This window comes from Pseudopodoces humilis, chromosome 3 (genome assembly GCF_049639895.1).
Source record: "Pseudopodoces humilis isolate 2021_Gansu_Grassland_sample_001 chromosome 3, ASM4963989v1, whole genome shotgun sequence".
Lineage (NCBI taxonomy): Eukaryota > Metazoa > Chordata > Aves > Passeriformes > Paridae > Pseudopodoces > Pseudopodoces humilis.
Window position 1 is genome coordinate 73361213 of NC_142202.1, and position 24733 is coordinate 73385945.

Below are 24733 nucleotides of genomic sequence, written 5' to 3' on the forward strand. Positions count from 1 at the left end.
GTTCATGGTTCAAGTAGGGGGTGTCAGGGAGGAGGGGCAGCAGGGGACGTGACCGCAGCTTATCTCCCGCAAGCGCGACCACTTGCTCCGTGGGCTTTGGGGTGGGGAAATGTACGTAGGTGTGTAAAACCGCGGCGATCCTCACCACCCGCAGTCCTGCGGGACTTCGGCCGCTCATCCCCGCTGCCCAGCGGAGAGGCGATGGCCAAAACGTACCCACCTCAAGGCAAATAAACCCCCAACAGGTACCCGGGGGGAAGATGCGTGTGTGTGCGTCTGTGTGTGCCCGTGGGTGTCTGTGTGTCCCCACTCCCCCCGGCCGCGCAGCCAGGTCAGAGGGCGGACACAGGGAGAGAGGGGAGGCGGGAGAGGGGTGGGAATGTATCCCCGTGACGCCACCGCCCCCTCCGCCAGTGGGAGGCCGGGCGAGGAGTGGCGGCGGCCAACGGGACGCGAGGCGGGTCCGTGAGTGGCATTGAGGGAGGGCTCGGCCCGGGGGGAGGGAGGGGGGGGCAAGGGGGGAGTTGGAGAGAAATGAAGTTGTGCTAAAAGGCTTTTAGCCATCAAGAAGTTATTAGGCATTTCTCAGCCGCAAATTAGGGATTCTTCATTAATACCAACCTCGCCCCCCCACCCCACCCTACCCCACCCCTCGTTATGTGAGACGGAGAGCCTGGGAGCCGATAAAGGGGATGGGGAGGCGGCAATGTCTGACTGCCCATCGGTGCGAGGAGCAGTGACAGGCGCAAACTTTTCCCTGTGCCATTAATGAGCCAATTAAAGAGTTGGGCTCCTCACCCCGGGAGAGCTCTCTGCAGGCTGCCGGGCTCAGGGATTCAAGGTAGGTGAAAAGAGGATCAGAACCCACCACAATCTGCCAGCCTCAGAGAAGAACCGCAGTGATGTGCGGTACTAGGCTGTGGGTCGCTTCCTCACGGTGGAAAATGAGGAGGAAAAAAAAAAAAAAAAAAAAAGAGATATAATTTGGTTGGAAAAATGTGATTTTTGGGTGGATTCCGGCACGGGGCAGGGCTGGGTAGAGCGTGCCTCCCCTGGCTGGGGTGCAGCTGAGGTAGACACCCCCGACCCCAGCCGAGGAATGAGGACAGTAGCCGAGGAGAAATTCAAAAGAAAGAAAGAAAAAAAGAAAAAGAAAAAAGAAAAGGAGAAAAAAAAAAAGGAAAGAAAAGAGGAAAGGGCAAACAAGCAGACATACTCCGTGACTGGAAATGTATCCCTCACCGAGGGTCTGGCAGCGCGGAGCGCGGGGAGGTCTGGCCGCCGGCGCGGTGCCGGCCCGAGGGAGCGCGAAGGGGACGGCGCAGCCCCGGCAGCAGCAAAGCCGGTAACGCCGGGAGCCGGGGACAGCTTTCTGCTGCGCTTTCGTTCTGGTCATGCAGTGCACACCTGGGCTGGGAAGTGAGAGGGCTGTGGGAGGAGAGTGCGGGGTAGGCTTCTCCACGGGCGCGCTAGATGGGAAAATACACTTTTTTTTTTTTCCTTTCCCCTCTGGCGGGAGAAAATACTACACCCGCCGGAGGCTGGTTGTTGATTATTATTTCTCGCGGCTCCTCTGCGGCGCCGTGTACTGGCTCTCTCACTCCAGGACTGCTGTTGTCTTCACAGAGAGAGGCTCCGGAGAAGTCACCCAGCGCCCTGGGAGGCAGCCCGCGGCTGTGCTTTTCGGCCCTCGGATTGACAACGAATCACTGGAAAAAACGGGATTACTATGACCCTCTTCCGAGGAACTATGCTGCCGGCCATGAGTAGGAAAAAAGGCCAGAAATACATCGTTTGGTTGCTGTCTGGTGCCTCAATCTTCTAGCTTTTATTCTTTTTTTTCTTTTTTTCTTTTTTCTTTTTTTTTATGCAGTTGTTTGGTGTGCTGAGCTGCATTGGATAAATGCTTTTTTCATTTAATTGACTCTGCTTGTCAGAGTATATGTACTTTTTTTTTTTTTTTTTTTTTTTTTTTTTTTTTTTAAGAACACCTCTACTCTTCAATACTTGTTTGCATTTACACAACAGAACGGTTTTTCTGACTAATGGCCACGCTCAGATTCACCGCCTGATGCTCCGGAGAGATGAATTGCAGATGAGTTTCCCTTCCACCTTTGGATGAATCTCTGGAGTTTAAATTGTAGCAAGGAAGCGGGAAAAAAACACAATGAAAGAGAAGTCCAAAAATGCTGCCCGGACTAGACGGGAGAAAGAAAACAGTGAATTTTATGAACTGGCTAAATTACTACCCCTGCCCTCCGCTATCACCTCTCAGCTGGACAAAGCATCCATAATCAGACTCACCACCAGCTATTTAAAAATGAGAGTGGTTTTTCCTGAAGGTAGGTGGGAATGCCTATTCGCCTCTATTTTCATTCTGATCCAGGTGTCGTTTATCATTTTACGGTTAAAAAAAAAAAAAAGGAAATTCCTTGGGGTGTGCTCAGAGACAGGGTGTCCTCTGCTGTAAGTACTTTCCCTTTAGTTCCTATGACAGGTTTGGTTGGAGACTTATGGTACTTTTGTCAACACTTGAAGACAGAGTTCTGCTATGTGTTTTGCTAAAGCAAACCCGGTTTTGTTTTTTTTTTTTTTTCTCCAGTCTCCCAGTCGAATGTGCATCCTCCACCAAGCACACGCAAGGCCTAAGAGGGCATGATTCACCCCTATTTATAGTCATTCTGTGAGGGCGAGTTAGTATATGGGTAAATATTTACATAAGTCTATGCAAAGTCCTAAAGCCTTAGTTCAGCTCTCGAGGAAAGGTGCAGTGTACAGGTACAGGACAAGCGTGCAGGCGTGCTCACACCCTGTCTAAATAAATAAGTCGAGTACACAGAATCGCATCATCAGTGTGCTGTGTCTCGTTCTGAGGATCACTAGGGCAGCTTGAGGGCGTTAATCGACCTCGGAAAATTTTAGCAGGAGTTTTGCATCCAGATATAGTCAATCCCCTTGACCATCCAAAGCTGCAAAACCAGTGGCCCAGCCCAGACATGATTCTCCTCGACAGCCAACAGTAAACTTCACGTTGACTTCCACGGCAGCAACAACCCGCCTGTCTAGCAAAAGAAAACTTAAGAGTCCTGAAGTGTCTTACGCTTTTAAATAGAATTAAGATATACAGCGACCTTCTTTGGTCTTCTAGATTAGCTGCCAAGAAAAACAAACAACACGAAGTTAAGAGAGTCAGAATAAAGTTCTTCCATGTTCTCACTCTATTGATTCTATAAGATGTAGGGGGGAAAAATTTTTAAATTTCACGAACCTCTTATTTAGATCAACTCCACGGAGTTGTGGTCTGTATGAAAGAAAATATATCAAGAGCTTTTTTTTTTTCCCCCAATATTAAATTCACTATATCTTTTGTTCGAAAGTGAGTGTGCATAAAAAACAACGTAATAAGCTATGTCCCCATGAGTTTTCTGTAGCTGTATCTCGACTCAGTTGGCCTATATTTTTTACAAATTAAGAGAGTGTATATGGCCTGGTATTGTTTTGCTCTTGTTTTGTCTGATTTGGTGGTTTGAGGGGTTTTAAATTTTTTTTTTGTCAGCTAAATTTGTTGACTACTGGTACTAATTCTACTTTTTAAAATAAATATGTAATGTGACAGTCATTTGGATGGGGGAGGTAATCTCCTTCCCACACACCCCCAGGTTATGGATGAACGTCTATACCTAGAGTCCAAGGCAGTAATTTCCAATCCAGTGCATTTTACAATAATTTTTTGAAACAACTTTCCGTAGCATCGAGTCACTTGTAAGCAAAGAAGGGGTTAAATGAAACCTTTAAAAATAATAATTTAAGTCTCCATCAAGCCACTTTCCTCTTCTATTTGCTCTGCCACCTTGAAGATCATTATGCGGGACAGTCCTCTGTTTCAAAGGAGACGGAGTTGTCCTTTATGCTGTCAGCGCATACTTTATAAAAATAAAGCTATTGCAAACCTTGATGCCCATGATGTTCCTAAAAGGATTATTAGCAATGATTTGTCAACTCCTGCGGTCTCAGTAGGCTACCTTTCTGCGTGATTTCGAGCAGGTCTCGTCAATTACTGGTGCCTATGTAGCGGGTTGTTTGATCAGAAGAAGCATATGGTGTTGCTTGTAGGCTGTGAGTAATCACGGGAAGAGAAGAATAGCTGATCCCCGTCCCTCGGTGGCAGCGCAGGATGCCTGAATGCCCTGGGGAACGGTGTGGCGAAGCGCGCCGGGGCCGAGGCCGCTGCCGGCCGCAGCAGATGCTAATTTGAGTGCAGAGGCAGCGGGGGCGGCTGAGCTGGGCTCGGGGGGCAGCGGATCCTTCGCAGCCTCATTAAAGTCAAACTGCGTATTAGAAAGAAAGGCAGGGAGCAGGATCGGGAGGGCTCGCCCCGCTGAGGAGCTGCCGCGGGAGGCCCGGCGCAGAGCGGGCTGCAGCTCCACTCGGGACCGCCGCCCCCGCATCCCTGCGCGGGGCCGCGGCCGGGGGCGCGCTGCGAGCGGGACACAAGGCCCGAGAGCGGGGGTCGCAACGTGGCGTGGAGCCGGGCGGCTTCCCCGCGAGCCCACGCGGGTTCCCTCTCCCTCCCACGTACTTCCGAGGAGGCGGGGAGACGGGAGCGGGGCCCGGCTCAGCCCCAGCCCAGCGGGTTTCCCTGCGCTCGCCCGTGCCGCAATACAACACGGGCGAGGCGCCCAGGAGCGCTGCGCCTGTGCCTGGCCGTGCGGGAGCCGAGCCCGGGTGATGTTTCCCGAGACCCCAGGGGACGCAGTGGGCTCCGGGAGCGCGGCAGAGCAGCTTGAGCTCCGGTTGTTAGTTCGCTTGTGCTTGTCTGGCTGCGTATGAGTGTAGAGAGGCAAGGAAGCGGGGAGCTATTCTGGTTTTTCAGTGTCCCCACCTAGAAAAAAAAATAAAAATTAAAATGTCATTTCTTCTCTGAGAAGAGAGAACAGGTAGCCGGGGGAATGACGCACGGAAGGGACAAGTCTTTCTCAACGGAGGGATGTTGGATGGATACAATGGGGTTCCTTTCGCTTGTATTTCCCTGGGGAGGAAAGCGATACAAGCATCGGGACAGACCCGATAAGTTGGCCAAAACACGAGATGGGTAGCAGGAGGCTCGGGAGCACGGCGGAATGTCATGTCCTACATTTAGAGAGATCTTGGAGGAGTCAGGGTAGGGAAGCGTTGTCTCCGTAAGAGCAAGCTGCACTTCCAGAGTAACTCATACCCCCTCTCCCTGGTACAAGAGCGAATTTCCATCTGCCCAGAGAGTGCTTGTATAGAGTTGGTTGTAAATAATCACGTACAGAAAGATATACACTCCTCATCTCCACGCACACGCGGGGCTGGGGACAGGGCGGAGAGAACCGGTGTGCGCTTGCCTGCATATTTTTGTGACTGAAAGGTCCCTATAGAGAAAGAAGGTGGGCAGATTTCGGGCTCATTTTGGAAACAACAGTTTTCTGGGAATGAAATACCAGGAGAGTCACACACAAAATAGGCACGTGGGGTTTCTTTCCTACCCCCAGACACTTAGGCACAAGGCAGTGGAACTGGACAAACTTCACAAAGCGGGTAGAGATTTTTCTATGAGCTCTCTCGTAATGGTTGTGCAATTCTCACAAGTTATTGAAACGCCTGGGTTGCTCTTTCTACCCCTAATTTCACTTTATTTGGTCTTCAGGAGATTAAAACTGTCAAGGACGTATGTTTCTTGCATCGTTTCAATACTAGAGCACTTCTTTCCAGGAGGAGAAAGCGTATAAGACCTATACTGCTTTTCGGTGATCAGAGAGCTTTGGAAAGAGTGAATATATGCTCATTTTCTGAGGACATTAAGAAAGAGTCTTAAGGGTTGTTTGTTTGTTTTTCAAGCAGGACTTTTTAATAAATTAATTCCTGATTTAACGTTCATTAATATAAAATTCAAATATTAGTATTTATTTATAAATTGCCAATAGTAAGTGATGTAGATACAAAAATTTAGGTAGAAAAATCTCCGGGGTGTTGAAGGACTAAAAGAATTTTCCGCCAAAACCAATGCAATCACCATTACTATTGCAGGGTAATTCTTCACTGACCTTCGCTAGTATCCAGAAAGCAAAGGAGAAAAAAATTTAATAAAACCCAAACAAAAAAACCCAGGTGGCACAATATTTTATTTTTCTTTTGCGTTTCTTTTTTAGTTAGGAATATTTTAAGGGTTCTATTCTTCATCCGTGACCAGAGATGTAAAAGGACGGTTTGCAGTCTGTCCTAGTGGAAAGGGATCGTTTTGGCGCAGAGAGGCGTTTTCGTTTCGAGACAAAAGCAGAGACTCCGTTTACATAAACTTTCGCCGAATCAGGATGGTTAACATTTCAATATTGAAACCCTTAACCTTGTTTTATTTTAAAGGAGGAAGAGATCAACAGAAAAAAAAAAAAATCCGTTTCCCACGTGGATAGGTGATTTAATGCTGTTTTTCTTGCTGCAAAGGGAAATGATTGAGCATTGGGTTTCAGTGTTTATTTTCTTACAGAAGTTTTTCTCATTTAAGCGGCAGTTTACTCTCCAAGCTGAATCTCTGTTTAACTCCAGTTTTGATGTGAACTTAAATGTGAAGAGCAGAACTAAACTACTAGCAAGATCGTTGAAAAAAAAACCAAAAAACCCCACAGAATTATGTTTTAGAAGGAATACTTTATGACAAGACCGGGGTGGGGAGGGGAAATAATATTTCCTTTGGAAACATACAACCATTTTAGTGTTGGAGAATATTTTTCAGCTTGCATATAAACAGCGTGTGCGCCAATGCAAATCCTTCCTTCCCCTACTCCTTCGAAATAAGAGCTACTTGAATGTGAGTCTTCTGGAGAAACGAATAAGTAGTGGGTGCTCGAAAATGCCCTGATTTTTTCCCCCCTCTCTCCAATTTGGACATGGTTCCATTTGTTTGCGTTTCAAAGCGCAATCCCGCTACCCTGTGTGTGCCAAAATCCTGGTCTTTCTATACGTGAAACAGCCTCAGCATTATTTCCACTACCATTTTCTTAACAGGGATGTTTGTTTAGTCAACAGGGGTTTTCCTCCCTGTTATTATGAATTTTATAAAGAAAGAGGGATGCTAATTTTTCTCTGCTTCAAATGAATACGTCTGATTTACCGAGATAATAAATCTTTACAAACCCTTGCTAATGGCATCCGCAGGCAGTGGAAATGAGCAGCTTTTTTTTTTTTTTTTTTTTTTTTTTTTTCTTAGCATAGCTTATTTTATTCCATCTGAGCCCTCCACGGCGACCCAGTCCTTCACAGAAGCCTCATTTGGCCGAGATTTTGAGTTATCATTAACCACTGCCTGTTAAATTAACTGGGAAATCAGCTCTGTCTAGCGTTGGGCGATGGCAGAACGGAACGCTGGCGGCAGACGATTTAATTAAATGGTTAATCGAATCAAGCTAATTCCTCTATACAACATCCAGTTGCCTTTTGGCTTGCCTGTGACTAGGACGAGCAGCTTTTGCTCCCGCGACTCCCGGAGCTGTTGCTTGTCATTTTCCCTGGACAGAGAGGGAGAATGACCGCGTGGGAGATGGAGACTGAACTGTCCTGCCTCCCTCTTCCCTAACAACTTCTGTGCCCCACTTGTCCTTTGCTATTAAGGCGGCAGCAGCGCCGGCGAGGGGCAGCGGGAGGAAGGGAAGGCGCTGCTTGAAGAGCTGCTCACGAAGGTGACATTCTCGTCCCGCCTGTAGAGAGGCTTTGCTGGGCAGATTGAACGAAGCCGGTGCCCGTGCCGACCCTCATCGGTCTGCCCAGCACGGCGAAGGGGGCTTGCGGGGCCCTGTCCGCCCCGGTGCCGCGGAAAAGGAGCGAGCCCCGGGGCGAGGTGAGCGACGGTCCCGCATCCCGCGCCCTCCGTGGGGTCAGCATCCCCTCGGCGCCGGCGGGCGAGGAGCGAGCTGCTGCTCCTCCTTTTTTAATAACCATAGAGCGGCTCTTGAAAGAGCAGAGAAAAAGCAGCGAAACCAAAGCACACGGAGACGTCCCCGGGCCGCGGCCCCCGGGAGATCTGGAAAAGCGGCGGCGGGGGCCGCTGCCCGAAGAGGGAGTTTTGAGGAACTCCTGGAAGAGAAACGCGCTATGGACCTGCTGGGACCCGACTTAGGGAAGACTCCCTGCGGTTGCCCCGTCGGGCAGGCTCCCAGCGCTGCTCCGGGAGAGCCCCCAGCTTCTCCCCCTGCCCATCCACAACAACAGGAAAGAACTCCCTGCCTACGGGGCTTCGTCTCCAAGCCAGCTTCCTTGGGCCTCGCCCAGCCTTGCGGGGCGGTGCGCCAGACAGCAGCAAGCCCTGGAGGGGTGCCCGAGGGTTCCCCGGCCCCGGAGGGAGCTGGCCTCAGGCTCTGGCCCCCAAAGAAGTGGGTCTGGAGCTCAAGATGGGCTCTCCACTAAGTGTTTTTAAACGGGGTCATCAAGTCGCCCGCTACAGTGAATCCGGATTGTGCTGAGGTTTCATGACGGAGAGTCCGATGGGGAAATCGCCTCAACTGCTTTTAAAAGCCGGCAAATCAGGGCAAAGTAGATAAAGGCTTGCATCTTCTGGCCACCCCACCCCACCCCCACCGTCACCCCCGCCCCCCTTTGCTATTGCCAGACAAAGGACAGGGTCGAGATGGGCTCTGAGCTGCAGATGCTCACAGAGGGACAAGTAACCCGGAGATCAAGCAGGGCCAAGGAGCTGCCCTGGCTTCTCGGAGTCTCATTTCCCTGCGCCTGCTTTCCTCCGTCTTTGCCTAGATCAAATTAGAAACGATTCAGGAATCTCTTCCCCCTTCCGTGGGTCAGAGGAGCTTCTTGAAACAGTATCGCCACTGGATAAGGACGGTGTCCACCCAGCCCCTGGTTCCATTGGCTGTCGACATCAAGGCTTGCATCAATCAAAAGATGAGGGGAAGGAAAGACAGGACCAGGGCAGTGCAGCGCGGCAGGTCTGGCTGTGCGCCCGACCTGGGGGACAGGCTGGCGGGGCGGAGCGGAGCGGCTCTCTCAATGCCGGCGATGGGCACGGCTGGGTGGGAGAAGGCATTTCACAGGGACTCGCCGGTGTAGAGAGCCCAAGAAACCGATGGACGTGCTTTTTGATGTGGAAAGCACAGTGGTCTTCCACTGGAGAATGTCGAGAGAAACGATGAGTCAGCACGCTCGCTCCGCGTAGGTTCCGCGCAATATAGATGAAGGCTGTTGCGTAACGATGAGCGATAGACGGGATAAAATGCTTTCCTTTCCTTCTTTTTTTAAAAATTTTTAAAAAACTTCATCGAGTGAAAGAGATTGTTAGATAGGAGGAAGAGTTTGTTAGGCAGGAGCATATAATCTATATTTTGGCAAGAGTATCAAATTCATTCTGAAATAAAAGCTCGATCAATTTTTAAAAATTTTCTTTTTCTGCTTGAATAACACATCTGGGTGATGCCTTGAGCTTATGTTAGACAGTTGTTCATCATTCATTCGCCAAGACCTGACCTAAATGGTGCCTGTGGGATTAGGTCAATTTTAGTGGATCTACTTCGCCTCATTTGGTTACTAATTGGTTTCTTGTTTTATAAATCGAAATCTCATTTTCAGGAAATTACAAAACCCATGCAGCCAGTCCATGGAGGTAATCCGTGGGTCGGGGGTATTTAAATGGAAATGGTTCTGCAATGCATCAAGTATTAAGCAACAGTAAAACTTCCCCTCTATTTCCAAATGAAATGTGAGCTCGCTAGCTCCTTAGATCCATAATAGATACATCCCTTCTAAGGCTACTTATGTAAATATGATAAACCAGACCGCGGTGGGGGAGGGGCCGCAGGGAAGAAAGCAAATTTTATCTGCTAAGGTTAATGTAGCATAACTTGGAAATCTTCCAAAATAGATTATGTTTTGCTTTGTCTTCGGCCACTTTAGCTGGGAAAATCCTTTGCCTAAAAACGATTTAGTTATCCTTCTCCTCACAAAGCTGCTTGTTTCTATTCCAAAGCTATTATGCTGTTGGCTCTCCAAATTACAAGAGAATCTTTAGATCTTGTTTCCAATCGTAATCCTGGAGCAAAAGGGAGAACTGATTTCCTTGTTTTGTTTTAAATAGACAATCAAAGGATTTGCAGAATTTTCTGCGGTAGGTCAAGTGCAAGAAATCACAGTTTGCTCCCCCGATAAAAGGAAATTGCATGTTAAAGCGAATAGACGGGGGAGGGGGGGAGTGAAAATTAGCGGAGGGTGCTTTCTCTTATAATCTTTTAAAACAGTATTTAAAGGGCATCAGGAGAGGCCGTCGATTTGGGAAAGGCTGGGATTGGCAACGATTACAAATAGTCTCCGACTTGAAAGTGCTGAAAACATCTGGGCAGCACAAAGGATCGTCTCGTGTGGCAGGATTTCAAAAAGCCGGTTCAGGTAGACAAGTGAAAACGTTTAATTATAAACCATGAGCAGACAGAGCCCAGCAGCGCGGCGCTTCCACCTGAAACATATAGAGGAGCTCAGCGCGCCGTGAAGAACCGCCTTCCCGAGGGAGGTTAACCTGCAATGCCCGTGAGCTGTTCATTAACCCACTGAGGTCGGGTTATTTTCTCTTTTAGGAGAAAAATAATTAGAGCCATAAACTTAGATTAATAAGCAACTTAAATCATAGGCGGGCAGTGCAGATTTGGTCTTGAATAAAGAAACCTGACACTCAGATTTCCCTCCGGGTGGGGGGATGTGCCAACGGGCCACCCTAGCTCCCCAGCAGAGAAACCTCCGAGGAGCTCGGGAAAAGCAAATATACCGTGGGCTTTTCTCTCTTTCCCTGGAAGCTGTGTAAGATTTGCCAGCTCCTTCCTGAATACAGGGGGAGGAGGTGATCCTCCATCCTGGCTGCTGGCGCCCCGTTAATTGGCGTGGAGGAATCAATGGGAAGGAGCCTGTTTCTGACTGGCGACCTGCTACATGCTGAGGCTGCAGGGTGAGGAACGGGCCAGAGAGAATCTTCTGCCTCTGTAGGGCTATGAAGTTAAGGAAGAAGGAAAACAGTGTAGGAGCGGCGAAGAGACAAGTTGTTGTGAAGAGGTGGAGGAGGAGAGAAGGAAGCGAAAGGCGGGGACGAGCGGGGCGCACGGCTCCGGCTCTAGGGCCGCCCTGGGATGCCCCGTTAGCTTTGCTCGGACCCGCAAACACCTGGGTGAGGCCGGTCAATAGCGAGGGATGCTCGCGGCTGCCTGCTGTCAGCACCTGGTCTGTTTGTCTCGAAATAACTGGAAAACGAGGTCTTGCCTTTCCCGAACCCTCACTGCCGTGGTGAGCACACCCCGCCAGCTCGGGTCCCCTTGCGACCTGCATCCCAGCCATCGATCAGGATTTGTAGGTTTTACCTCCGTTTTACTCTGTCTTACCACTTGTGCGTGTTGGAGTGAGACTTATTTCAAGGCACAAGCCTCAAAGGTTTTAACTGACCCGTTTAAATTATTTCAGCAACAACACCGTGAAAAGGCATTGTTCATGAATAGCTTTATTCCTGTGAAGTAACTTCCACGTGGCTTTTATTACTCCCCACTTTGCATAGGAGAAAACAAGAGGCGTGTAAAACATTACATAAATCCGGAAAGCTTAATTTCTGGAAGGATTTCTATGGAGGCACATCGCTTCTCCTTGCAGCGGGAACCATCCCGCCCATGGAAGCAGCAGCAGGAGAGATGGAAGGGATAGAGGTGAATCCTGCAGACAGACTTCGTGGGGCAGGAGGGAGGGCGGTCCGTGCCATTGGACAGTGACTTGTCTGAGAAATCGTGAGGTTAAGACGTTTTCCCTGAAGTTCAAGGGGGACAGTTTCCACTAGCAGAAAGCAGCACTGAAAAGCACTTCAATCTGGCATGCTATTTCACTTAGATCTTAAAAAATTAATTTCACCGTTAACTTAAAATAAGTACTCGGGTATCTTTCTTTCTGAGGAATCAGATATTGAAAAAAAAAAATGCACAGAAGAGGCTTCTATCTGCAATGAAGTCACACCTAGTTTTCCAAAGATTGTATGTATGTATGTATGATTTAGAGTGTATTCAAGGAAAAAATGTTCCCCCCATCAGGCCCACAAGAGCCAATTTTTCATCTCCTGACCTTACTTTTCTTTTTTGTTTGTCTTAAATAACAGGACTTGGAGAAGCCTGGGGCCACTCCAGCCGAACCAGTCCACTGGATAATGTTGGACGAGAACTGGGATCCCATCTTTTGCAGGTACTAGTCTGGAAACGACAGGCATATGGCATTAATGATTAAAGATATAATTCCCTATTCTGAGCTTTCAATTGCCACCTTGACTAATTTTTAACTGTTCAAGTGTTTAATAGAAAGGTAGGCAGGAGGGAAACCACTTCAGAATGTGAACAACTGTGATTCAATGTCGTATGTTTTGCTGGGGCTGTGGCTTGGTCCCTCTGGGTCCTTTGCCTCAGAATCATCTAACAGTGCGTCCACAGTGAGGGATTCACAGTGTGTCCCAGGGTGCCAGAGATACAGGAGCACGACTTTTCCCCAATTTATTTTCAAAGTGACATGTATCATCGATGTTATGAAGCTCAAAGTGGTGTGGCAGGGAGAGGCTCTAGCGACAGGTTAGGGAAGGCTGTCCAGGACAGAAGGGCTCAGCCGGCACCGACAGTATCAGGGACACAAATCAGGGAGGACAGGTTTGAAAACTCACAGCCCTCTGAAACACTAAAGGATATTAGCGATGATCATCACCACGTGTTTCTGGCGGAGTCGTGTGCCCTTTGGAGGGCTTGTTCTGATCTTGGTACACTCAGAAGTCCCATTTGTGTCTGCTGAAATGTACCTGACAAATTGTCTTATTCACACTGTGTACAGTTTTAGATTCTCTTTGATTGCTTAAATTCTCCTTATAAAACACACAAGCACCCTGTGACATTTGAAATAGGATAGAAGTATTCGGGATTTTTGGGACTCACATATTAATCACTAGGTAGCCAGGACCTCTTCTTAGATACTTCCAAGGCACTTTGCATTACTTTTGAGCTCAGCATCTCTGAGAAGTGGGTTGTGTCTCAGGGCTCCGGCAGCTTTAGAGGGATTCTTGTCCAAGATTTGCCCATTTCCTTCCAACTTCTTGAATAATTAGAGCCTGAGCATAGACACACGTTTTCTAAAATAAATCGGAGGGACAGGTATTTAATGGATCTGTCTATATTGATTTATTTATATTCCCAACTTTCTTCTGCAGACTCTGGACGGTTTCATATTTGTTGTGGCTCCGGATGGCAAGATCATGTACATCTCGGAGACTGCCTCGGTGCACCTGGGCTTGTCGCAGGTACGCTGGGGGGTCTGCTAGCCCCTGTGCTTGCCTGCACCACCCCCGCGACTGACAGGAGAAGGTGCGCGGTGCCGGCGATGAGCCCTCCTCCTCCTCCTCTCTCACAGGTAGAGCTGACTGGCAACAGCATTTACGAGTACATCCACCCCGCCGACCATGACGAGATGACGGCGGTGCTGACGGCGCACCAGCCTTACCACTCGCACTTCGTGCAGGGTAAAGTACACAGCCCCCGCCCCCGCCTGGCCGCCGTCGTCGCGCAGGCGACCGCGCAGAGCCAGCGGAGCCTGGGGCTCACCCCACCTCTGCCTTTCCCCCTTCCCAGAGTACGAGATCGAGAGATCCTTTTTCCTGAGGATGAAGTGCGTTCTGGCCAAGAGGAACGCGGGTCTTACCTGCGGGGGCTACAAGGTGCGTGCCCGCGGCCAGATTCTGCGTTCCCCCCCGCACCCGCCTTCCTGCGCCGGGAAGGCTGTGAAAATGGGGAGAGAAGAGGGGGTGAGACCTTTTCTTGCGGGGGTTTTCCCAGCCCAGGACTCTTTCATGTGGTTCATTTCTCTCAGAGTTTCAGGTTGAAGAGCTCAAACCACAAAACCAAAAGCAATCGAGCTCCCCTTGATGCTGTTTGTGGGCTTTTTTTTTTTTTTTTTTCCCCCTCTTTGAATTGAACCTCGCACAACCACTGAGATTCCCAGTGACAGCTCTCAGGTGATACAATGGGAGCCCCGGGTTAATTAGTTTCTTTATTAGGTAATTCGTCAGCTGCAGAGGTAGCTCTCCCAAAACCCTCTTAAGGGTTTTGACCAGGTGCTTCACGGGGCTACTCGGTAAGGAAAGCCCTACGCTCTCTCCTAGCTCCTCGCTGTGTTGTGTCAGCCACACAACTCCGAGCAGGGGGTTGTACCCGTAACCCAAGGAGATGTTGTGTCATGATGTACCGTAGACCAAGAACACCTGCTGAACTCCAAGAGGAAACAATAATAGAGAAGTAAGAGTGGAAGTAGACAGCAGTCGTCTGCAAGGATGCGTTTAGGAGATGTACTTTAAATCAAAGGTACTTTTTGGCCATGGATTGCGCCTGCTCCATCTATATAATAGACGTATCCTACACATGCGACATATGCACACATGTAAACCCTTTCTCACACGCATACACTCTTCATTACAAAGTCATAATGGATCGTTGCAGTGGATTGGTACTTCCGCGTCTTTCCTTTTCAGAAGAATAATAAAAGCGCAGTTACGAAGTGGGCCAAAAACCACTTAAGCCAGTGGAAAAAAAAAATCTTGTCGACTCTAATGGACCTTAGATCGACGCTGAACTCTAGTATGGGAAAAAAAACCTCAACCCCGATAGAACCGCAGAGAACTCCCAGACGGTGCCGCTCTGCCAGGGCAGAGACGCAGGTCAGCGGCTCCCGGGAGCCCGGCACCGGCAGGGGGATGGGAGGTATTGGCTGTGCCCTCTTCGTGAGGAGGAACGCCTGTCTCAGCACACCCTTCCCCCCTGCTGGGTAGCCGCCAAGCTTTCCTATGTCTCTGGCAGGTCATTCACTGCAGCGGGTACCTGAAGATCCGCCAGTACAGCCTGGACATGTCCCCCTTCGACGGCTGCTACCAAAATGTTGGCTTGGTCGCCGTGGGCCACTCGCTGCCGCCCAGCGCCGTGACGGAGATCAAGCTCCACAGCAATATGTTCATGTTTCGGGCCAGCCTAGACATGAAGCTCATATTCTTAGATTCCAGGTGAGATGGGGTTATTTCCAAATCTATTCCCCTAGCTCGTCCCCTCTTCCCCAGGCCTCCTTTCCTCTTCTCTCACCCATTTATATTTGCTGCTTATATCTCTTGCAGGGTAGCTGAGCTAACAGGATACGAGCCCCAGGACTTGATAGAGAAGACCCTTTACCACCACGTCCATGGCTGTGACACCTTTCACCTGCGCTGCGCACATCACTTGTGTAAGGATGTCTTCTTGTTTAAAACCCCGCCCCCCATCTTCTCCCTTTGCAGAAGGACTTTACGGCTGCTGGGATCTATCTCTAGGTCGGAACGTGTAAAGCCAGCTCTCTGGAGGGCAGAATAAGCAAAATCTTCTTCCGGTTTTAGTGAAACGAGGTTAGATGGAGACTGAACTCTGAGCTGGACGCAGGTGGCAAACGAAGGGGATAGACAGTGAAAGGCTATTTTTCCATCCTCTTCTTTTGGTTGTAGGACAAGAACTGCCCTGCACAAGTCTCAGGCACTCTTGTCTCTTCAAATTCTGTCTAGGAAAACCCTTTTTTCCTGCTCCAAAAAGCCATGCCAGTGAAATTTAAATACTTTTTTTTTACTTCCACCAAGTCTTACAAATCTTATCTGTATATCTAATTTCGGCTGCAGTAGTGAGCCTGATTTGGCGAGAAGTACTTTACTCTGTTTTGATGTCATAATGACATTAATACACGGACAGATTAATAAAAAGGATATTAATTTCCGGTAAGTTTCCTTACATAACGAGAAGAGATAAAACCCAAAGACAGATTTACAGAGCAAAATCTCGATGATGATACTTCAAGATGGGGGTATGTGGGGTTCCGAGGTTGCCGTAGCCGACCACAAATAAGCACACACACTCACACACTCACTCCGGCCCTACCAATCTTCCCTATCAGCCTTTGATAACGATCTCAGGTACTGGGATGAGCCCTGCCTGGGGCACCACCGCCCTTGTCCCCGCGGCTAAGAGGTTCCTAAACCCTCTGGCCGCCCACAGGGCTCTGGAGGGAGTGCGCGCCCCTTCCACGGGGCTGATCAAACCAGAGGCTGGAGCCACGCTGAGGCTCTCCTCGCTTTGTCCCCGCAGTGCTGGTGAAAGGGCAGGTGACCACCAAGTACTACCGCTTCTTGGCCAAGCACGGCGGCTGGGTGTGGGTGCAGAGCTACGCCACCATCGTGCACAACAGCCGCTCCTCCCGCCCGCACTGCATCGTCAGCGTCAACTACGTGCTCACGTAAGTCAGCCTGGGGCCGCTCCGAGCTGCGGGGGCCGGGCGGGACCGAGCATCGGGCGCTGCGGTGCGCCCCGCTCTGCCCCGGGGCCGGGGCCGGGGCCGGGGCCGGGGCCGCTCCTCCCTCCCGCCGCCTCCGCTTCCCTCGCCGCCGCACTGACCAGGGCAGGCTCGCCAGGTCTGCTAGGAAACACATTGAGCGCTTTCATCCAGATGAAGGGTTTCCCGTCCGCCTGTTTCTTTCTATTTCGAGAAAGGAAAAGATTTAGAGGTTTGTCACCCACATATTTTGCTGTCCACCACTTTCTCCCCCCCCCTCCCCCCCTTTTAGTTTAAATGCACCCAGCATTAAATAAAATTTAATGCGGCGTAAAAGAAAAGACTTCCACGTACGGAGTTATTTATATTTAACAAACAGGACATCTGTTTTTCTTTTCAAAAATCTGGGGTTTGAAGTTCTTAATTTCATCCAGAGTCTCTATCAAAGCTCGGAGATTTCTTTTTTGTTCTTGGAGAGCGATCCTTAGAGTGAACCACAAAGAAAGTTGGTGACCAGAAGGGTCAGTGGAACTTAAAAAAAAAATAAATTAAAATTAAATAGGAAAAAAATCCCACCAGAGTAAGTGCTGAGATACCATATATAATACATCTCCCTGAATTTTGAAATGGCTGGATTGTGCCCTAGCTGTGCTGCTTGTACTGAAACACAGTGAGGGAAGGGAACTCGGCTGGACTATTTTTAAGTGTTTTCATGGTAGTTATTAGTATCCTGTCTGGACACAGCAGTAGCTGTTGCCGGCAGCAGTGATGCTTCATTAGCATGGTAGGACCAGTCAGGCTGGGGGTCCTCCATTTTTCCTTGGGACTGGATATTCTTCTGGTCCGCTGCTCTTTTTTTTTTTTTTTTTTCCTCTGGAGGCATGTAGGAATTGGAAACATCTGAGAGGCTCAACCCTCCCTTTTCCTAAAGCTGTGGCCAGGGCGGCATCATGATCTTGCCATCACGGCTTTGGTGCGTGCACAGGTGGCGAGTGGTTTGGTAGCTCAGTTGAAGGAGTGTTTCCCAAAATCAAGTGGCTCGACACGGAGACCACGACTCTGGTCTTGTGTGGAGGGGCTGCCGGTGGAGTGGCAAAAAAAGGTGCAGGTCACGGCTCCTGCACTTCTAGGGCATAATTCCTTTGGTATGTAAGGTGATAATGGGCTTCGCGCTCTAAGATGGGATATTACATCTGCATGAAAAAGTACCTTTTGGTCAGCACTCTGCTGTAGTGAGTAAGCTGCGATTCCCCTTTAAATAAATTTTATTTTATTTTTATTTTATTTGGTATGGGGAGTAATACTCTGTCATTTCCTCAGTAAGGATGGTATCAGTAGAGGTGTTATCACTTCCGCTTTAGCTGTTCTGCACATTTCTATGTCCATTTCCCCTATACCAGTCCCTCTCTGTATTTTATGCTTCCCAGTTAAGTCCATGCACCTGCTTCGGGTGAACGGGGAACCGCAAAGCCGGAAGTTAGTGCACTGTATCCCTAAGAAACAAGGAACCCTAAGGCAACCAGCATGTTGGAGTGGTTTTAGCTCCAGAAACGCTATGGTTTTCTGGATAATTTGAGATTATCGGTGGTTTCCCTTTTCTTTAATCCCCAAAGCGTGAACATCAGTCACGGAATTCTACCTCTAATGGTCCGAATCGAAATGAAGCACCCCAGCGGACCTGCTGAAAGCACAGCTGGGCATCTGGCAGGATCCGTCCCTTGCTTGCCATGCCACGAGAATTTCAGGCTGGCACGGCAAGCACGGCCCTGGTACCCTGTGGGGGCCGGTCAGACAAAGCCGTCAGAGCCGTGACTGCTTGTCCCGGGTGTCTGTGTCCTGTCAGTGGCCCGGGGCCGTGTCTGGCAGCCTGTTCGCTGCCACTCGCACCGTCACTGCCCGGCTGCTCCGCTGCGCCGCGGCCCGCGGGGGCGGCCGCCGGACAGCCCCGAGCGGCCGAGGCTCCCAGCCCCGGCAGGAATCCCCGGCCGTCCGGGAGCTGCACCCGGAGTACCTCAACACTCTCCTGCCCGCCTCCCAGAACGGCGCTGCAAGGAAGATTCTCCCCTCGGGAGCGGTATCCTAACAGGACGACTCCTCCTCTTCAGCTGATTTGTCGTTGGAGGCAGAGTCTTTATACTTTGGTACGGTTATATGGATTTTCAGAACCTGTTTGCAGCCAAATCGACACGTAGGAGGACTACAGCTGTGATTTCAAGATTTCCTTTAGAGAATGATATTACACCGCGGGGCAGCTTCGTTATGCCTGGATGTGGGTCTCCAAGCCTCCCTTTGCACTCTTGGCTTAATTGCCTCGAATGTGAAGGATGGCAGGAGGGCAGAGAGGAAGCCAGGCTGGCTGGAGTAGGGATGCTGAAATTTGGGAGGCCCAGCACCATCTGCAGCAACTGCCATGTGCTGCTGTCGACTGCAATGTAAACACTGCCACTGCATAAAAATCTAATTTTGATATGCTCAGGTCCTCGAGGTCTCATCGAGCCTGGCTGGCTCTTCATTAGGGTGCTGCAGAACAGATCACATTCTGCTTGCTTCTGCAGCAAGGCTGCCACTGCTGAAATTGCTGCCCTGCCTCCAAGAGATGGGTGTAGCTTCCACTGAATAATTAGACAATAATAATAATGAAAATAATAGAAATAATAATAATAATAATAATCATTGTCATCATCATTATTATTATTATTATTCTTGGACTAGCCAGCCATTCAGAAAATAGAAGAACAGGCCCTGCCATTTGCCTGGTGACTGTGAGCAGAAAAAGGTCTGGTTTTAAAAAACTCAGATGGAGTCAGCCTCTGAAACAGATAACTTGAGGTGGAGGGAACTGTTAGGGAAAAGCTCATGGTGGCAGAGTTGGCTAGGGGGATGCTGAACTCCTACCAAGAGCAGGCTTAATTGTCTTAATGAGCAATTTAGAGTCAGCATGCTATCACTCAAATGAGGGAGACAGGTGGGGAAAATATAGAGGAAAATGTAAGGTTACAGGGACTTGTGGTTTTCCTCTGGTATGAGGTAGGCCCTCCTGCAGGAGGGCTGGACAGAGGTCCTGTAGCACTCAAAATCTGCAAGTGTTTAATATATTTTCTGCTGGTATAAATCTCATAGAAACTGCTGTTCTTTAAGGACATGGGATTTTTCCAGCAAACCAAGAGAGGCTGAGATGAGCAGTGTGTGTGTGCCCTCCTATGCTTTTCCCACCTGGCAGTAGGTGTGTGGTAGAGTCCCTAGTGCAGCTCCTGGCAGAGAGACAGGTGCAGGTGTATCCACTGCAGCCAGGTCGTGTTATAAACCCAGCAGAGAAACACGTGCTTATAAAAGAGAAATACAAGAATTTTCATATTGACTCTTGCATGTTTAAGATGAGGGGAAAGCAAAAGAGGTGCAAATTAGAGCTTTTGTGTTTTGAAAGAACAGAATCGAAATCCCACACATTTGGGGTTGCAGGGTAGAACTTGAAAGGTGGGATGACTCCTGCTGGAAAATCATTTGAATACAGGAAATTCTGGTCTTTTTGGAGGGCAAATTACAAAAGGGTTCATAAGTTTTGGAAGATGTAGCACAGGTTTTGACCTGCTAAGTCAGGTCAAAATTCTTCACACAAGTAAAACCACAGGGTGTTTTTTTTGTTTTGTTCTGGTCATGGGATAAGGAGATTTTTCTCACTGTTGAGGGGAACCTGAGTTCTCTGTTTTGTAAAAGAGCAGGTACTGAGTGCCATAAGAGCCAAAATGGTCTGGAGCAGTTTCAGTGTAGGCTGGGTAGGAAGAAGAATCTTTACCTTGCAGCTTCCCAGCTCCCCTGGGTAAGAGTGACGATGGAAAAGAAAAGAATGAGAAAGAGAGTTTATGCAAAAAGCACCACACACACCCTAGTTAAAAAAATTTAAAAGAGGTGATTTTAATTTTATTTAAATTCCAAGTTTTGACAACATGAATGCTAAGCTTGGGAACAAATGTTTGTAGTAAGTAAATATGCTGAAATAAATAAGCACAGTAGCAATGGCACTTCAGAAACAAAAGGAAAGGGGATTTTTTTTTGTGTAATAGCGGTGTATCAAAAATTAATAAAAATTACCTTTACGGACTCTGTCCTAAAAGCACGCATATTTGGTCTTCATTATATTCTGCTTTGGATATGTGAGTATAGACATGGAATATTTGTTTCTTATTTGTTCTGTACACACAGCCACCATATCATTGATTATTAGCTGTGCATGTTTATCACATAAATGGACTCAAGTATGAGTCAATTAATAGAGAAGGAAAGTGCTGAAGTTAAGTTTATATTTAGATTGCAAACAACCCTCCTTTAAACAAATGGATAATGCAAAGTCCAAATCCTTTGACTTTCTGAGCATGAGCAATATTAATTTCTCCCCAGAGAAAGCTAGAGAAGCATTCCTGTATACATTTTGTTGTCCTTTAGCATTTAAAAGAATAGAAATAGTGGTGTCCTATACAGATAACATGGATTAGGTACATAATTGTGACTAATCTCTGTTCTAATGATGCAGCATGTATTTGATATAGTTCCAGTTGACCTCTTCATGTTACATTGTGTAACTGGCTGATTAGAAACACAAATTGAATGCAATTTATTTGAAAGATTATTTCACAAATAACTGCCATATTGACAAATGTTTTACCAAACAATGTGATGAATGCAATTTAGAATAAATTAACCATTAATTGTATCTACGCACTTAATCGTTAAGTTGCTATTATTACTATTTATATCTTTGTGTACTACCAGATTTTAAATTATTGTATAGGAAAGGTACTATCTTTATGTGTGATAGCTCAGACTTCAAAAACATCCTGGCATATTCCTTCCTAGCATCTTAAGTGGGCTTTAGGGAATTTTGTGTTTCATGTGAAAAAGCTCTCCCCATATTTGTGGACAGTTACAGTTCTATCTTTTCATTGCTTTTCATAGAAATCCTCTTTTTATCCTGTCTCTTGTACATAAGGTCTCACCTCTGCCTCTTCCTAGTTAGTGGGAGAATCCACAAACTGTATTTCCATACCCACAGGCCTCCCTTTCTTGAACATTTCTTTTAAACTGACCCATTTGGAATTGCCACAGTTCTTTCCTTGGTTGTAGGTAGATACTTGTTCTCTTGTGTCTCTCAAGTGTGTGACGGAGTAGGTAGGACAGGGAACACCCTGGAAAAGTTACCCTTCCTCATATCATTAGTGTAATTTGTCGTATGAGTAAGCTTAGTCATCCAACTTAAATACTAGCAATAAGGCTTAGTGACTTTGCCTGGATAATGTTTGGGTTTTTTTTCTTAAACAGTTGTAAATAGTAGCAACAAATTTGGCCTGCTACTTTTCCTTTATACTTCTCCATATTAATAGGAACTTTTGCCACTTGCTTAGTAGAGCACAGAACTGGGTCCTATTTTTTTTCTGTTCAATCTGCAATGTGCTTTTCCTAAGACTGGAAAGCCTACCATCATTCCCATGATTTGATTAGCAACATAAATACATAGATGAATTATTTTAATAAATTAAAAAGCTTGGGAAGCACATGTCTCAAAGGAAAAATTAAAAGAGCTCCTCTTGAACTACTCAGTGCAGTATTCTGTTTGTTCACCATTAGTTTTTATTACAGACTTGTCTCCCTGGAACATTGTTTATATATTTCTTGCAAATAGGAGACAGACTTTTCCAGGTGTCCACAATACATTTCTGCAGTTCTTCTTTGTTCATGTAGGGGATTTCTCAGCTACTATTTGTTTAATTCACTCCAAATTTCTATGCTTGTATTTAAACCAGGTGACTGTAATGGCCAAGGCACTAAAACTGTGAGCCAGAGCTGAGAGCCACTGTTCATATGAAGAGTTTTATTTGCTAGAGTAAGGATTAAAGGATTGCAGCTCAGACCTATGGAAAAAATCCCTCCAGTTTTTAGTTTAAATGCATGCGTGCTGGGAGTCTCACATGGCATGAAATTCAAGGTTGCAAAAAAGTGACTTTATTCCAAGGAAGAAGAGTGACTTCAAATTCTTCCCACTTCATTTTCCCATTCAGTGTGTGGCTGCTCCAGGCCTTTGGAAGCACCCTCCTCTCAAATACTGAGTTACAGATCTTGTAAAACATTTGTCTGGAGCTGAGACACATTCAGCAGGGGCAGTGGCTGAAACAATTACTATCTCCAGCTGTCTGCCTCACTTCACTGATGAAAGGTACAGGGCTTGCTCCAGGGACTCTTTTTCCTAAAATTCCATGGTTTATGGTTTAAGGTAAACTGCCACAGATTTTACTTTACATGGAAGCTTAGGACTGCACACTGTAGCACAGCTGTTCTTGCTAGAGAGGTTGTCCACACTTTATCCTAACTCTGCCCTTCCTCAATCTGAATGGCATAAATGTGGCTTGTGAACATCATGCCAGCAGCTGGGTGCTCCAATGCCTTTTGGGGGTCAGTCTCTGTGGTCTTTCTATGTGGCAGAGCAGAGGAGATAGTGAACCATGGAGTTTAGGGCTATATTCATGGCTCTGTGATACTTCAGAGAACTGAAGAGGCAGATGGAAGAGCGTCTGCTGGTTTTACTACACCACATTTGTAGCTTGTCTACTGTGGACTGTGTTAGCGGCTGTGCAGAAGAGACATGCCAAGCAGTCCACTGCTATCAAAGGATTCCCCTCCATGCTCCCACCCTCTTAATACTCTGCATAAAACCGGATACAGAACTGGCTGCTGCTCTCATAACAGCAGTATGTTCCTTAAGTAGGCTTACAATTTTACTAGCTCTGCTTCTGTTTCCTTAATCCGTTGCATGTTTGCTTTTGTTGCTCTGTGCTGCATTTTAGTACTGCTGCTATTCCCATGTCATTTCACTGTAATTATTGAGGTACAACAGGTGTGATAAGTTACTAAACTGTTTCTGAAGCAGGATCTTCCCGCTACATTATGTTGTTCTTGCTAGTTTTTATTCGTACACAAATGTGGCGTTTTGACACAGCCTAAATTATGTGTTAACAAATAAATCTCCTTTGTCCGTTCAACAGTGGCAAGTATCTGTTTGAAATCTAATTCTCCTTCCCTCACCTCTCTTTTGTACTTTACAGTGTGGGCCAGGCTCCAGCACATATGTTCGTACTCAGTGGGTTACTTCAGAGGCAGCCCCTTTCACTTTGATGACACTATTTATGGAGGCAGGCACTGCTCTGTGTGAACAAGGGTATAGCGTCTGACCCTTTGGAAGGCTTGGGATGGCTGAAGTCTGGAGTCAATCTCACAATCTTTAACACACTTAGATGATTTATTCCTGTTGTTGTCTTTTGTTATCATCCACTTAGTGCAATTAAATTGCAGAAGTCCTGATTTACTAAAGCGCTTGAGCACATGTCAGACTCTAAAAGTTCTTAGATATAACTTTCAGTAAACGATTATATCCTGGTGAATTCCTTCTTGAAATAAAAAAGCCCTTAGGCACATGAGTGGAAATAAGAATATTCCTTGGCTTTGCCAAATAGAGATGGCTTGAAGGACGCATTTTGTTACTGTGTTGAATTGGGGCCTAATAGAGAACAGCCGTAGTTTTTCAGCTACAAACCACTGTGTATAAATCTTGGGGACAGCAATGTTGAAAATAACAGCTATTATCTGCAAAAGCTTCAGTGCAGCTATGGAAACTCAAATGCTTAGCTAACTAAAGTTTGGCAATACTTGTAGCATTGTGCAGATATTTTGACATAACCTAGAGTGAAGACCTTTAAACTCATCCAGCATTCAATGCTCTTACATCTGTGCTGTCAGTGACGAAGCAAACATGCCCTGAAGGCACACTGTTCCCAAGTAGCCTGTAGCTTTGATTGTCTCTGCACTATGTTTGGCAGCTGGTAGCCTGGGCTACTGCTATAGAAAACTCTCTGCCTTAGGCCCTGGGTTGCTGAAATCCACCCAAAGGCATTACATGCTATTTTTCTGTTGCTATTTCCAAAGACTGTTTTGTACACAGGACAAAATAATAACCTTTAATGACTGCTTCGTGAGGCCTATCTCAATGGAGTATTTGCTCACAGAAAGGCTGGATCTGGGGATAAATAGCCTGATTGCATCCTCCCCTTTGCAGCCAAACTTCTGAATGGTGTTTGGCTGCAAAATAATTCTGTTGATCCTAAGCTTCTGGTAGGACAGTTAAATTGTCATCTTTCAAAAGATAATCAGCCTCCTTAGTGCTCTCTGGTCTGTGGAAAACAGCAGTGGGGCTGTGTCTGTGGCTTCACTCCAAAGAGAACTGCCTGTCTGTGTGACTGCAGTGGTGTAACATGGGAACATGCAGCTGGGGCTTCCATGGTGCTATCTAGTGAGCTCAGGAAAACTATAGGAGAGAAGGTGCACAGAGCTGTTTGCACAGGTT

At 47.4% G+C, this 24733-nt stretch overlaps 1 protein-coding gene across 1 annotated transcript in view; it reads left to right on the forward strand.

Moving 5' to 3' along the window:
* Nucleotides 1–2048: 2048 nt before the first annotated feature.
* Nucleotides 2049–24733, forward strand: part of SIM1 (SIM bHLH transcription factor 1) — a 45900-nt gene continuing 23215 nt past the window's right edge. The window contains exons 1-8 of the mRNA XM_005518231.2: nt 2049–2342; nt 12140–12222; nt 13226–13315; nt 13426–13534; nt 13644–13729; nt 14865–15064; nt 15173–15279; nt 16164–16311. Coding sequence (XP_005518288.1) covers nt 2168–2342; nt 12140–12222; nt 13226–13315; nt 13426–13534; nt 13644–13729; nt 14865–15064; nt 15173–15279; nt 16164–16311 — 998 coding nt within the window. The 5' untranslated portion in view covers nt 2049–2167. The remainder of the gene's footprint in view (nt 2343–12139; nt 12223–13225; nt 13316–13425; nt 13535–13643; nt 13730–14864; nt 15065–15172; nt 15280–16163; nt 16312–24733) is intronic.